At 34.5% G+C, this 15,716-nt stretch overlaps 1 protein-coding gene across 1 annotated transcript in view; it reads left to right on the top strand.

The window, feature by feature from the left end:
• The window catches only part of CIP2A (cellular inhibitor of PP2A), a 35,915-nt gene extending 26,196 nt beyond the window's left edge, over positions 1 to 9,719 (top strand). Inside the window, exons 17-21 of the mRNA XM_035000215.1 lie at positions 4,849 to 5,045; positions 6,994 to 7,107; positions 7,347 to 7,429; positions 8,104 to 8,243; positions 9,265 to 9,719. Of these exons, the coding sequence (XP_034856106.1) occupies positions 4,849 to 5,045; positions 6,994 to 7,107; positions 7,347 to 7,429; positions 8,104 to 8,243; positions 9,265 to 9,435 (705 nt within the window). The 3' untranslated portion in view covers positions 9,436 to 9,719. The remainder of the gene's footprint in view (positions 1 to 4,848; positions 5,046 to 6,993; positions 7,108 to 7,346; positions 7,430 to 8,103; positions 8,244 to 9,264) is intronic.
• Positions 9,720 to 15,716: the final 5,997 nt, after the last annotated feature.

Here is a 15,716-nt window from a genome sequence, read left to right on the forward strand (position 1 = left end):
CCCCCCGCTGAGCAGGGAGCCTGATGCGGGACTCGATCCCGGGACTCGCCCCAAAAAAGTAAATTTTTAAAAAGGGTGATGAGGGCGCCTGGGTGGCTCAGTTGGTTAGGCGACTGCCTTCGGCTCAGGTCATGATCCTGGAGTCCCGGGATCGAGTCCCGCATCAGGCTCCCTGCTCAGCGGGGGGCCTGCTTCTCCCTCTGACCCTCTTCCCTCTCGTGTGCTCTCTGTCTCTCTCATTCTCTCTGTCTCAAATAAATAAATAAAAATCTTTAAAAAAAAAAAAATTTACTTTTTTGTATATTCCCTCTTGTTCTGAAGAGTTTTCCAGACAGGAAATCTGGAAGTCACACAGTTTACTTCCTACAATTAGTCATTCACCAAATCCAGTTGATTCTATCTTCTAAATATTACTTTTTTATGCCTTGTCTCTTCTTGCCACTATTTGCTACAGGTCAAATCCTTTTCATTTTTTATATGAATCATAGCAGAGCCTCTAGTTAGTCTTTTTTACCTTCAGTCTGGAGCCCTCTTCTCAACCACCCTCTATGTGCATCCTAAGTCATCTTTTTGTATTTGGTTCCACCCTCCCTTGTTCCCCCACAGTGATTCCTGAGGCTGTAATCTGATTTTATTGCTTCTGTGCTAAATACCCTGCAGCGGCTTACCATTTTACTCAGCAGATGATTTTATTTATTTATTTTTTAAAAGATTTTATTTATTTATTTGACAGAGAGAGACACAGCGAGAGAGGGAACACAAGCAGGGGGAGCCGGAGAGGGAGAAGCAGGCTTCCCGCCGAGCAGGGAGCCCGATGTAGGGCTTGATCCCAGGACCCTGGGATCATGACCTGAGCCGAAGGCAGACGCTTAACGACTGAGCCACCTAGGCGCCCCAGCAGATGATTTTAAATTCCTTAGTTTGGCACACAGGATTCTGAAACTACTTTCATTCCGCATCTCCTTGCATTTCTGTGCATTCTCTGCAATCGACTATATCAGATTACTTTGTAGTTTCTTATGCAGTTCTATTGCTTTGCAGTTGCTTGACATACTCTTAGGTTTCCCTGCCCTTGTACTTGCTCTTCCATGTCTGGAACACATTTTCCTCTTCCTCTGCCTAACTCCTAATAATCCTTCAGATTTTAGTTTAAATACCCTCATTCTTTAGGAAGCTGTCCCTGGTCCTCTCCTTCCCACACATGTGAAAATTGTATAACCTTGCCCCCTACCCTTGATGTCAGAGATGGTCTCAGTATCTCCAGGGCCCCAGCAAGCACAGTACTTGGCACATGGTAGGTGCTCAGAAAGTTTGACACTGTGCTGTGTGCATATATGCACACAATGTGTACATTAGGAGTGAGAGCTTACTGCAGTAATATGAAATTCCTAGCAAATACAAACGGAATCTCAACAGTTTGATATCATTTATAATGAATTGTAATAAAGTCATTTGACTCTTGAGAGAGGCATTAAAATCAGTGACACATAAAATAACTTTAGAGTCTTCTCAGAGTACATGTATTTGAAAAAATACAAATAAATATAACCGTATGTTTTCTTTTTCTTCTTTTGACATGGATTCATTTGTCTTGACTGATGGCATGTTGAATTTATCATAAATTCCAACAAAGAAAACTAGTGATATTAAAATCATTTTGTCTTCTCCCTTCCCATAGCACATTCTTATATTCTATATCTGTTGGACATGTCTTGCATTTTATTGGAGAATTTAATGTTTTATCCATTTTACTGGAAAGGTTTCTTATAAAAATAAGATCATATGATTCTTGTCTTTCTCTGGTTGACCTATTCCGCTTAGCATAATATGCTCTAGTTCCATCCACGTCGTTGCAAATGGCAAGATTTTGGGTTTTTTGATGGCTGCGTAATGGTCCATTGTGTGTGTGTGTGTGTGTGTGTGTGTGTGTGTGTATACCGCATCTTCTTTATCCATCTCTTGATTGACATCTTGGCTCTTTCCATAGTTTGGCTATTGTGGACATTGCAGCTATAAACATTGGGGTGCACGTACCCCTTCAGATCACTACATTTGTACCTTTGGGGTAAATACCCAGTAGTGCAATTGCTGGGTCGTAGGGTAGCTCTATTTTCAACTTTTTGAGGAACCTCCATACTGTTCTCCAGAGTGGCTGCACCAGCTTGCATTCCCACCTACAGTGTAGGAGGGTTCCCCTTTCTCTGCATCCTCGCCAACATCTGTCATTTCCTGACGTTAATTTTAGCCATTCTGACTGGTGTGAGGTGGTATCTCATTGAAGTTTTGATTTGGATTTCCCTGATGCCTAGCGATGTTGAGCACTTTTTCATGTGTCTATTGGCCATTTGGACGTCTTCTTTGCAGAAATGTCCGTTCATGTCTTCTGCCCATTTCTAGATTGGATTATTCTTTGGGTGTTGAGTTTGGTAAGTTCTTTATAGATTTTGGATACTAGCCCTTTATCTGATGTGTCATTTGCAAATATCTTCTCCCATTCTGTCGGTTGTCTTTTGGTTTTGTTGACTGTTTCTTTTGCTGTGCAAAAGATTTTTATCTTGATGAGGTCCCAATAGTTCACTTTTGCCCTTGCTTCCCTTGCCTTTGGCGATGTTTCTAGGAAGAAGTTGCTGCGGCTGAGGTCAAAGAGATTGCTGCCTGTGTTCTCCTTTAGGATTTTGATGGACTCCTGTCTCACATTGAGGTCTTTCAACCATTTGGAGTCTATTTTTGTGTGTGGTACAAGGAAATGGTCCAGTTTCATTCTTCTGCATATGGCTGTCCAATTTTCCCAACACCATTTGTTGAAGAGACTGTCTTTATTCCATTGGACATTCTTTCCTGCTTTGTCGAAGATGAGTTGACCATAGAGTTGAGGGTCCATTTCTGGGCTCTCTATTCTGTTCCATTGATCTATGTGTCTGTTTTTGTGCCAGTACCATGCTGTCTTGATGATGACAGCTTTGTAATAGAGCTGGAAGTCCAGAATTGTGATGCCGCCAGCTTTGCTTTTCTTTTTCAACATTCCTCTGGCTATTTGGGGTCTTTTCTGGTTCCATACAAATTTTAGGATTATTTGTTCCATTTCTTTGAAAAAAGTTGATGGTATTTTTATAGGGATTGCATAAAATGTGTAGATTGCTCTAGGTAACATAGACATTTTCACAATATTTGTTCTTCCAATCCATGAGCATGGAACGTTTTTCCATTTCTTTGTGTCTTCCTCAATTTCTTTCATAAGTATTCTATTGTTTTATGAGTACAGATTCTTTGCCTCTTTGGTTAGATTTATTCCTAGGTATCTTATGGTTTTGGGTGCAGTTGTAAATGGGATCGACTCCTTAATTTCTCTTTCTTCTGTCTTGTTGTTGGTGTAGAGAAATGCCACTGATTTCTGTGGATTGATTTTATATCCTGCCACTTTACTGAACTCCTGGATGAGTTCTAGTAGTTTTGGGGTGGAGTCTTTTGGGTTTTCCAGATAAAGTATCATATCATCTGCAAAGAGTGACAGTTTAACTTCTTCTTTGCTGATTTCAGATGCCTTTTATTTCTTTTTGTTGTCTGATTGCACTGGCTAGGACTTCTAGTACTATGTTGAATAGCAGTGGTGATGGTGGACATCCCTGCCATGTTCCTGACCTTGGGGGAAAGGAAAGCTCTCAGGTTTTCCCCATTGAGAATGATATTCGCTGTGGGTTTTTCATAGATGATTCTTATGATATTGAGGTATGTACCCTCTGTCCCTACACTCTGAGAAGTTTTAATCAAGAATGGATTCTATACTTTGTCAAATGCTTTTTCTGCATCTATTGAGAGGATCATATGGTTCTTGTTCTCTTAATGTATTATATCACATTGATTATTTGTGGATGTTGAACCAACCTTGCAGCCCTGGGATAAATCCTACTTGGTCATGGTGAATAATCCTCTTAATGTACTGTTGGATCCTATTGGCTAGTATTTTGGTGAGAATTTTTGCATCCATGTTCATCAGAAATATTGGTCTGTAATTCTGTTTGATGGGGTCTTTGTCTGGTTTGGGGATCAAGGTAATGGTGGCCTCATAAAACGAGTTTGGAAGTTTTTCTTCCATTTCTGTTTTTTGGAACAGTTTCAGAAGAATAGGTATTAATTCTTCTTGAAATGTTTGGTAGAATTCCCCTGGGAAGCCATCTGGCCCTGGGCTCTTGTTTGTTGGGAGATTTTTGATGACTGCTTCAATTTCCTTACTGGTTATGGGTCTGTTCAGGTTTTCTCTTTCTTCCTGGTTCATTTTTGGTAGATTATAGTCTCTAGGTATGCATCCATTTCTTCCAGATTATCTAATTTGCTGGCATATAGTTGCTCATAATATGTTCTTATAATTGGCACAAACACTTTCATATTGTTTTAGGTTGTATTCCTGATAGGCTAGCTTAATTTTAAGTGTTTGCTTAAACATCTGTGATATAGTTAAAATCTTATTTTTAATTTCTACCTGAAATGGGAAAACTGATTTGTGTAAACTTTATGTTTTAGTGTTGATGGCTAGCCCCAAAGACCATACATACCCTTTTAATTAAGTACTGAATGTAGAGCTACCTTCTTGTTGTTATAATTGTGTTCATTTCCATGAGTCTGGTTATACCGAGAATATTCTAGTCAGGACAATTTCTTAAGTAAAATAACTATAACAGTGTTAGATTTATTAGAAGTAGTTAAGTAATAATATATCTAACTAATAAAACTTTATATAACCCAATAGATGCTAGCCTATTAGATATTTGGTAAACCTTTTAAATTGTAGAAAATGAGTATATTATATACATGGTAGTAGAAAAGTCTCTGTTCTGTTTGGTTTTGTTTTAGGCACGGACACTTGCTGGTATGTTGAGAGAAGTTGAGAGAAAAAATGAAGAGCTTGGTGTGTTGCTGAAGGCACAACAGGTTGAATCAGAAAGAGCCCAGAGTGATATCGAGCACCTCTTCCAACATAATAGGAAATTAGAGTCTGTGGCTGAAGAACATGAAATACTGACAAAATCCTACATGGAACTTGTTCAGAGGTAAATTAATAAAGTAAAAGTTTCTGTGTAAAGTTGGAATCTAGAATGAACACACAGCATTTCTTTTCTGTGGCCCTAAAATCCTTTTGTAAACATTCACATATTCTGATAATTCCTAAGTTAAGTAGTTGACAAGAAACTTACATCACAGGTAAATGAAATACTGCTTACTCAAGCTCAGGATCAAAGTCGGAAACAGAATACAGGTCTCTTTGTTTCTTTCCAGTTGACTCTGCTTCTTGCCTGTATTCATGCATTCCTCAGACACTTGGGGTGTTAGCGCCACAAGAACAAGTTGAGTCTGCTTTGTTCACTGACAAACCCCAGGGCCTGCAACAGTACTCATTACACAGTTAGGCATTCCATAAATGTCGAATGACCTTAGTTGTCATAAATTGTGTTAAGTTGAGCCATATGAATTGGCCATTTCTGTACATCAAATGCATTGAATATGAACAATTTCATAGTATTCAGTCTTATAGCATGGAAATTCAGGTGTTAGTATTTAAAACATCTCTAAGTTTGTGGTCAGTACTTCTCCTTAAAGTCATTGAATATGGTTTATTTATATGTGTGACTGTATCTGTGGAATAAATTCTTATAGATGAATTATCGGATTAAAGGGTATGTGCTTTCAAATTTTTGATGGATTGACACGTTTTCTTCCCAAAAGGCTACACTAACTTACATGCCTACTAACAAAATAGGAGATTAATCATGTTTTCCTCCTTTGTCAAATTTTTTTTATCTTTTAGGTCAACTTTAAAACTTCTGAGCTATAAAGAAGACCCAGAACAATTATGTATTTTCTACCAAACAATAAAAATTAAAACATTCTGGTTAACTTGTTCTTTGTTTTAATTTCTAATTTAAGATTGGTTCGATTTGAAAAAATATTCTATCTATGCTATTAATATAGAGATCTAGAAAATTTTAATTCTGCAAGGTCCACGTGCTTATTTTCCCATCAATAAAAATAAAGGGTGGGAAATGTATAGCATCTAGAAAATTTGTGACGTTAAAATTTCCTAAACATGATACTTTCTCCCAACAACAATTTTCTTCAAAGTCTGTTTGAGGCAACCCTGATAGAGTGGACTATGGGTGTTAAGTCAGGATGCGAGAAAAAGTAAGCATTGGTCTCACGGAAATACGTGGTTTCCAGGAACCATGGGAACATCCCGTTGATGTTCCAGATAGTGAGTGAGGGGCCAAAGAGGTAAAACTCCTGCCTGCCAGGGCCAAAAGTAGCAAATAATGAAGTTGGCTGGGGAAAGAAGGGTCATCTGTAAAGGTAGGGACTATATAAAGGCATTCAAATTCAGAATTTTAAAAACCGTGTGTGACAGATAAAACACTTCTAGGCAAATTTGGCCAGTGCTACCAGTTTGTACTTCGTGAAGTAAAAAGGACATTTTATGCTTAAGATACTTGGGTGTCAAAGTTATCACTTTAGAAAGTATTTCTGTGTTTACTTTGCCAGTAAACTAAGCAGGACTGTTAGATGCAGAGCTCTAAAGAGGCAAGAGAAGTTTAGTATCCTCAACTACTTCATTAATTTGACATTTTTAATTAAACATACATTATACCCAAGAGGCTAATGATGGCAGATTTAAGTTTTATTTTTTAATAAACTTCATCCTTTTACAGAAGTTTTTAAAAATTTTCTAGATCTAACTATGAAAATAACTATAATATATATAGCAAATTATGTAGAGCAATGTTATCTGTAAAGCTCTATATCCATAAATATGAGGTAAATGCCCTGCACTTTTCCTTTTTATAGTAAATGTTACCTCCTAAGTCAGCCAAAATACATCTTTAATGTCTTTTAGAATTAGTCTAACTTTATGTTCTGCTTGTTCATGACATTCCTCTTCAGTTTCTTTTCTCCATCTCCATCATATGTTTGCCTCGATAAAAATATCAACTCATCTTGTCTTTTCAGGAATGAAACCACTGAAAAGAAGAATAAAGATTTGCAGATGACATGTGACTCTCTGAATAAACAAATTGAGACAGTGAAGAAGTTGAATGAGTCATTCAAGCAACAAAATGAAAAGTAAAGTATCTAGTTCTTAATTCTAATTATTTTGGATTTTTCAAAAACAGTGATTCTCTTTATACAGAGCATTGTTTTTTACAGATAAAATTAATAGAATTGCCACTTATTTTAGTCATAAAATACATATTTGGCAAAATGTAAAGGTACTTCTGTTATTATTAATTTTCTCTTAAAATACTTGGGGAGAAAAAGAAATATTTCCTTGATGTTTTCTTCTATATTTTTTATAACTTCAGAACTATTGCCCAACTAATAGAGAAAGAAGAACAGAGAAAAGAAGTACAGAACCAACTAGTAGATAGAGAATGTAAGCTAGCAAGTAAGTAGCTTCTTATTTAATATATTGTCTATATTTTAACATATGTTGGTAGAAAAATCAAAGCATGATTTTATTTTCTACTTCTCTCATTTTTTTGAACCTTAAATCACATTTTAAACAGCTTCCCTTTTCTTGCCATAACATTTCCAGAGCAGTTTAGTTAGATTGATTAAATTGAAAAAGCAATATATTTTTTAAAATCTGGGAATTAGAGAAAATGATTCTTTTCAAAAGAAAGAGTTTTAAAAGAACTTTAACAGCAGGTGGCAGTGCTAGGTAACTTTTAGTTACCAGCTTAATGGCAGTAGCTCTGAAATGACCCACAAAAACATTTTTGTTCTAACTCACTTGCCTTAGAACACAGACATCTGCCTATATAATTTTTCATACTTTTCTATATCCTTCTAACCCTTAAGCCCTGAGGATTGTCCTTCCCCTCATAACTATACATATAATATCAGGAACAGAAGAAGAGGGAAAGCCATGGAGATTTGGCATTTTCTATGGAATACTGGCCTAGGGGAAGAGTTTCATGGTGTTTTTTTACTCATCAAATAGTGTAGAACTTTTACAGTTGTTCTTTTGCTCTAATTACATAGTGGCTAATAAACCTTTTCAGGGTAACATCAGTATCCAACCTCTGAGCATATAGCTGACTGTTTGTTTGTTTTAAGATTTGCAACAAAAAACAAAAGTACAAGAAGAAAAGATTAAAATCTTGCAAAAAGAAAGGGAAGATAAGGAAGAAACCATTGATATCCTTAGAAAGGAACTAAACAGAACAGAACAGATAAGAAAAGAATTGAGCATTAAGGTAAGAATTTGTTGAGTTCTCACTGGTAGTAGATGAGTAAGTCTGATTTTGTGGAAAAGGTGAATTTGGGTAAATTAAAGTTCTGGTTCTTTGTAATATCTTCTAAATAAAATGACGAATCTGAAAATTGACAGTTTTTTTTTTAATAAGGTTCTCTCACAATGTGAAAACCTGTATTTCCTAAAGTCATGAAAAACTTATTAAATATATATTGTGTACCAGCACTTACTGCTTTTAAGTGGGCCAAGAATACAGAAAGGGGTTCCCAGTTCTGAATGTCACATACAGGTGGCTGTATTTGGCTGCCTCTCCCAGCTTTTAGGGATGGGAATAATAATAGTAGTTCATATTTGTTTAGAACTTTATAATTTGCAAAGGACTCTGAAACATTTTTCTCAATCCTCTTCTCTTTAACAAATATATTAATATATAAGTATCAAATATTTTCAACCTACAAATGAAACTGAGTCTTGAGTTACTTACTGAGGGTCTGTCGCAAAGCTAAGTATTCAGTATTCTGAATCGAAGTCCACTGCTCATTCCACATTATCATGGTTGTTTGTGTGTGGTAGCTATGAAGAGCACTTTGTGGCCCATCTGCTACCAGGAAGATGGGGACACACCAGGATTAAATGACCGTTTGAACAACTACAGAGCACAAGTGACAGAGGAGGCATAAAATTTAATGCCATATTTACCAATTTCCTGGTTCTGCTTTAATTTGGTCATCTTAATAGTGATTCTGAATTGTGATGTGTAGTGTTTTCTGCAAATTTCCAGCTGCTAATATTGACTTAAAAAGACAAATTGAATGTGTCTTTCCAATTTGTATTATGTTGTTTAATAATTGCTTATCTTAACCTTACCATAAAATTTAATTAACTAAGATATAATACATATTTGTAATGTGTCTTTTGACATGGTGGTTTTACAAATGAAAAATAAGACATTTTAAAATATCTGTGAAGGGAAGACATGCTAAATTTGTTTTCCTCAATTCCTCCCCCACCCCCATTCCTAGGCTTCCTCCCTAGAGGTTCAAAAGGCCCAATTAGAAGGTCGTTTGGAAGAGAAAGAGTCGTTGGTGAAACTTCAGCAAGAGGAGTTGAACAAACACTCCCATATGATAGCAATGATCCACAGTTTAAGTGGTGGAAAAATAAGTCCAGAAACTGTGAATCTCAGTATATAGATGTTATGTATTTATCTTCCGGGGGAGGTGTGGTAGGGAAGGTAATTTGTGACTCCAGAACAATAGCAAATTATTATCTAATTATTAATTTAGTAAAGAACCTGATCTGATAAATATTTTTATTTGGTCTTAAAAGTTTTACTTCCTGTTTCTGGCTTTTATTGCTTAAAGCTTTCTTTGGTTCTTAATTAGAATGTTCTTCTTGACCTCCATTATTGTTTTTCTAAGGTTTTTCCCTTTTCCTTAGTTGCTTTCCACTCTCTTCTGCTTTTTAATTTATTCTCATTTGTGATTAGATTTTAAAATCAAACTTTCCTGATATACAATCCTAAAGATTAAGAAATTGAAAATACAGTTATTTAGTATAAAAAGAGAAGGCATAGCATTGCCCGAGAAGTTTTTCTCTAAATAGCACAAAAGAAAATTCAGTGAATTTAAAATAATTTTATTACTGCATTTAAAATGCAGTAAGATATATGGTATAAGTTCTAAATTTGAAAAAAATGCAATGAATACTTACAGAAATAATGTGAAAAAATTAGAAAATATCAGATGTGTTAAACAAATACATTGTCACATTTAAAAAAACGATAATTTGTAGACTTGTTTGAGATAGCCTTAGTTTTTGACTCTTTTTAAAAGTACCCTGTTGGTCTGCCCATATCATTTCCAATCAATTATGAATTTCTTTTGATTTGCCCAAGGACAACTTGGATTCCAGCCTTGCTACATATTCAGACATTTCTTATTTATTTATTCAAATGTGAATTGCATTTAATATATTGCCTTTTGTTTAGATAGTTTTTAATTTGGCCATTTAATTTTAAGGCATAGGTTAAATATCCTTATGTATTTCTTTAATACAAAGGAATTTTTCAGTACTCTTCATTTGAATCAAATGTTGTAAGTAGTGTTTAAGAAGAATTTTTGTATCAATATTTTAGTTGGTTTTATTGCTACAGTTTCCAACCATTAATTTTGCTTGGTGTTTTCTTCCCTATTTATCTCTTCATGTGACTTAAGTGAACTTAGATTTAATTCTGTTTTTCAACTATAGTATATCTGAATTTATGTTTAGAAACTAGACATATTTTCATAATTTGCTAATTATCAAACTCATGGTTTCACATACTTAAATACATTTTGCATAGTTCTGCAAATTTTTTTAAAAAGCATTATACCGAGTAACACATTTTAGATTGCTACTTGTTCTATAAGGGGTACATTCTATTTCTTTTTTGAAATTGCAATCATTTTCAATTTTACATGAAAAAGTGTTTAAATGGATAGCTATGACTGAAGAACAAAAGGCTCTGTAAAATGAAACAAAAAGTTCTGTAAAATAAATAAATAAACCAAAACCTCTAGGGAAAATCAAACTATCTTTACAATGTAGACACTTTCAAGAAGATACGAGCCTAGCCCACTGCTGCCCAATAGAACTTTTTGTAATGTTGGAAATGTTCTCTACACTGTCCATATTATAGCCTTTAGCCACATGTGATTTTTGAGCACTTAAAATATGGTTAGTGCAACTGAAGAATTTAGATTTTAACTGCCATCCTGCTGGACAGTGCAGATCTAGTCCATTCTTGCAAGTATGCATTTATTTTAAGACGCTAAATTTGCCTATTCTTAAAGATCTATATAGACAGAGACTCCATATTTTTTTAGCAACCTTTTTTTAATACAAATTTAATGTCATTCCTGATCTCTCTAAAGAAAAAAAAAAATGTACTTTAGCTTTAGAGGTGAGTACTAATCATCATCCTCTTCATTTTTTGTTTATCCTAGTCTTTCTGTCTCTTACAGCATCTTTCATATTGTCGGTATTATTTTTCTTAATCTTAGTATGTTGAGTCCTCTTTTTTTTTTTTTTTTGCATTTTAGGTTTGTGTACCTCATTAATATAACAGAGTGTGTGTGTGTGTGTGTGTATTTTCTTTTTAAAAAATCTTTGACCCACCACTATAGAGTTTTACAAATGATTTCTATGTGTGTATGACCATTTCCTATTAGAGAAAGTAGAACTAAGTAAATGTATCATTATATTAGAATTGTTCAAGTTCTCTAAAAATCTTGCTATGAAGAGTTTGTCCAAGTGTATTAGCACAGTTCCTTTTGCCATTTACATATGCCCCTTGACTAGATACGGACTTCTCTTAAAATTGGGCTGATTGAAGTTTATACTAAACTATCTAATGTCAGGGCAAAAACAAATACTCATTAAAACTTAATGCTGTGTTTTGGGGGGAAATTGTCAGATTAGTATACTTTTAGTTTTATTTATTTGTTATAAAGTCTAGTTATTTATGTTAAGGATATAATGAGACTCTGTCTTGAGTTAGGACTCTTAGTTAAATGAGAATGTTTGACTTTCAACTTCTACCTGAGACTCATTCACATATGTTAAGGTACTTCTAATCAAGTTATATTTCCTAAACTCATAACCTTTAATCTAACTCTTTTCCTCTTTTCAAATAGTTACGAATTGTGTTTACGGCCTTGCATCTGATATACCTACTGATGAACCAAACACATGCCCTGTTTGTGACTTACTCACTTTATAGGAGTCAGCAAACATTTTCTGTAAAGGGCCAGATAGTAAATATTTCAGGCTTTGTGAGTCATACTGTCTCTCTCTTACAACTACTTAGTTCTACAACAGTAGCAAGAAAGCAGCTATAGACAGCACATAAATAGGCATGGCTGTATTCTAATAAAACTTTATTTACAAAAACAGTCAAGGCTTTGCTATTGGGTGTTATATCTTACTGATTAATTGGCCCTATCTCATTAAGAAGTGTGTCTCTTTATCTCTGGTAAACTCTGTCTTGAAGTCTGAGGTCTATTTTATTTGATATGAATATAACCACTCCAGCCTTTTTATGTTTTCTGTTGGCCTAGTGTATATTTTTCTATCCATTTACTTTTAACCTGTGTTGTTATATATAAAACTTAAGATTGTAGAAAACATATAGTTCAGTCTTGCTTTCTTTTTAATCTGTCTTGGCAATCAAGTCCTTAACTTTCACAGTCCACTTGAAGTTAATACTGTACTACTTAGTATAAAATGTAGAAACCCTGTAACTGTGTTGGTCCTTTTATGTTCTTATCCTTTATGCTATAGCTGACACATGTATCTATATATATTATTAAACCCCAAAACAATGTTATAATTTTTACTCTAAATGATTATATGGAAATACCCTGGCTCTCAACATCATAATATATTTACCTATTTATACACAACAATACACACAAGTAGTATCTTCATTATAACACTATTTTTCTCTTTTGATATAATAAGTAATTTGTAGGGAGATACTGCAAATACCCTGTTTCTTCCACCTTTCACCCACTAGTTTCAGCATCCATTAATAATTCTTGCTTGAATCAGTTATTACTCTCATGGTTGCCACTTTTTTTTTTAAACTTTTAATGGAAGAAAATGGAACATTTTGCTAATACCTTGATATGCTGGGAATAGTGATCAAAATTACATCATGTATTACATCATTGACAAAACTATAGTATTTATAGTTTTACAGTTAATAGAGTATGTACTTTTTTGTGTGCATATTCTCACAAGCCAAGAATTTGAGATTTGCTTTTCTATAGTTTAAGAAAATAAATAATAAGTATGTTAAGCATATGGAATATTTTTTCAACCACAGGGCACTTTGAATCTTATTTTCCTTCCAAAATCCCCAATCTGAGAATTGCTCACTTGCCTTGGCTCTCTCAATGGTCACCAGTAAATATTAAACACATATTACTCATAGTGATAAATAAGTCTTTTGGATTAAGAAACAAATTGTTATTTTAAGCATTCACTGAGTTTACATTCAAGATCATTTTTAAAAAATGAACAAATAAAAATATGACTTATGCCTTTAAAAGGTAGATGGTTTATTTTTTATAATATGGATAATGAACATGATAAGTACTTGAAATTGTATGCTTCTGTAATCCATACATTGAGATGAAACAAAAATTTAAAAAATCATGGGTTTCTTTGAATCTGCAAATCACTTTGAAATCTTAGTCTTACTCTGTGCAGCATTTTGTAGCTAATTGACTTTCTTCCTGTCATGCAAAGACTGAGGCTTGTTTTGTTTATGCTTGTGTTCATCTAAACATTTCAAAAATACCCTAAGAAAACTTAATTATCACCATGAATGAGAGGTACCATAATTATCAGAAACCAGCTTTTCTTCACATTGAACTACAAATAGTCCATCATAAACGTCATTAGATGCGAGAAGTAACTTTCCTCCCAATTAAATGCATATTTTTAGTTATCTTAATTCCCCAAGGGCCTAGTGTTTATATGCTCTTGGTATCTCAAAAAAAAAAAAAAAAAAGAAAAGAAAAGGATAATCCTAGGATATACAGCAAAGGGCTTTTTATGTAAGGTCTAGCCAGTGCTGCATAAGAAAATGACATTTTCGAAGTCAATAGAGTAGGTTGGGTTACAGTTTCATTATGTTATTAAAAACTAATTTTCCACTAAGTAGCTGGGCATTTGGCAGGGATTTAGTAGTGAATATGATTCTCCCTCTCCATTACATTATCTACACTATTCCAAGAATTATATTTCATCTCACTAATCTCAAAGAGCCAAAAGATACAATGTATTAGAGTAGCCTTATGCTTTTCTCAAACTTCAAATAAAAAGGCTTATGATTAGCCCTAGGAAAAGACAACACTGTTCATGTTCAATTAGGCAGGGTTTTCATTTACCCACAAATAAAGACTGGTATTAACTACTACACACTAATTTGTATAAAACCCACAGTTAATCAGAGCATGTTAGAGCTGGAAGGATTCTTAAAGAACAGTAAACCCAGGCCCTCTGTGTTTCAAAAAGATTTAAACTTTATATTACATTTTCAGAAAAGAAGTCTGGTGATTCAAACATACTGATCAAACTACATGATTAAAAAATAAACATGGGTTATGGCAGTTTCACTTCTAGGAATTTATCTTAAGGATGTGCACTAAGATTTAGGATGTGCATTTCAACGTTATTTTTGCACAAAATTGGAAACAACCCATGTATACAGTGTAAAATACATTAATTAAAATAACAGAGCCTTTTTAAAAAATACATTGAAATATATGGGCACATGGAAAGAGATTCCTGGTGTGTTATGTGGAAAAAGCATGAAACCAAACTACTTGTAAGCAGTGATTCACATGCCTGAGTCTCTTTAAGATATATAGGTGTGTATAAATATGCAATACATAAATATAAATGGTAAACAATGGTTGCCATTGAGTAATGAAGTTGTTTGATTTTGTTTATTTACATTCTAAAATTTGTAACTAAATGTTACTTTAAAATTTTTAAATCATGAGTTTTGTAACTACATTGAAATTTAACTTCTAGCTTTACCTAAGGAAAGTTTCATCTGTAAAATGATAGTGCATACTTGATAGACTTATTTTTTTATTTTTCTTAGAAATACAAAATAAGGCGGCACCTGGGTGGCTCAGTTGGTTAAGCATCCAACTTGGTTTCAGCTCAGGTCAGGTCATGATCTCAGGATCGTGTGATCTGAGCCCTGCTCTATGCTTAGCATGGAGTCCGCTTGGGATTCTCTCCCTCTCCCTGTTCCCCTCCCCCCAACTCATGCGCTCTAAATAAATAAGTTAAATAAAATCTTAAATACAAAATAAAGCTGATGGCTTTTAGTAATTTCTTAGTGTGTATCTCCCTTTGGGGAAGGAAATAGGGTAGAAACCTTTATTTCCTTTATCCTTGGTTTCTTGATTTCTCATCAAACCTGTGACCAATTGTAGAAAATAATTAACAGTAAAGATTCTGCATTTTCGGGCGCCTGGGTGGCTCAGTCGTTAAGCGTCTGCCTTCAGCTCAGGTCATGATCCCAGGGTCCTGGGATCGAGTCCCACATCGGGCTCCCTGCTCGGCGGGAAGCCTGCTTCCCCCTCTCCCACTCCCCCTGCTTGTGTTCCTGCTCTCGCTGTCTCTCTCTCTGTCAAATAAATAAAATCTTTAAAAAAAAAAAAAAAGTTCTGCATTTTCAAGAGTGGTACAGGGTGGCAAGTTTAGTACGAGGTGTTAAATAAATCTTCAAAGTATTCTAGGGTGACTTATTGACCGAAGCTAGTCTAGGTTGCCCTCTTAACTAATTTATTTCTATGAAATAGCTATTCTAAGCGGTGTTAAGTAAACATTTTTCTCTTTGAAAGAGACATTTTTCATACTTTAATTCTGCCTTCTCTTGGGTGTCATAGCTTTTCCAACTGATGAA

Source organism: Mirounga leonina, unplaced genomic scaffold (assembly GCF_011800145.1).
Source record: "Mirounga leonina isolate KUSES-001 unplaced genomic scaffold, KU_Mleo_1.0 Mir_115, whole genome shotgun sequence".
NCBI classification, from domain to species: domain Eukaryota; kingdom Metazoa; phylum Chordata; class Mammalia; order Carnivora; family Phocidae; genus Mirounga; species Mirounga leonina.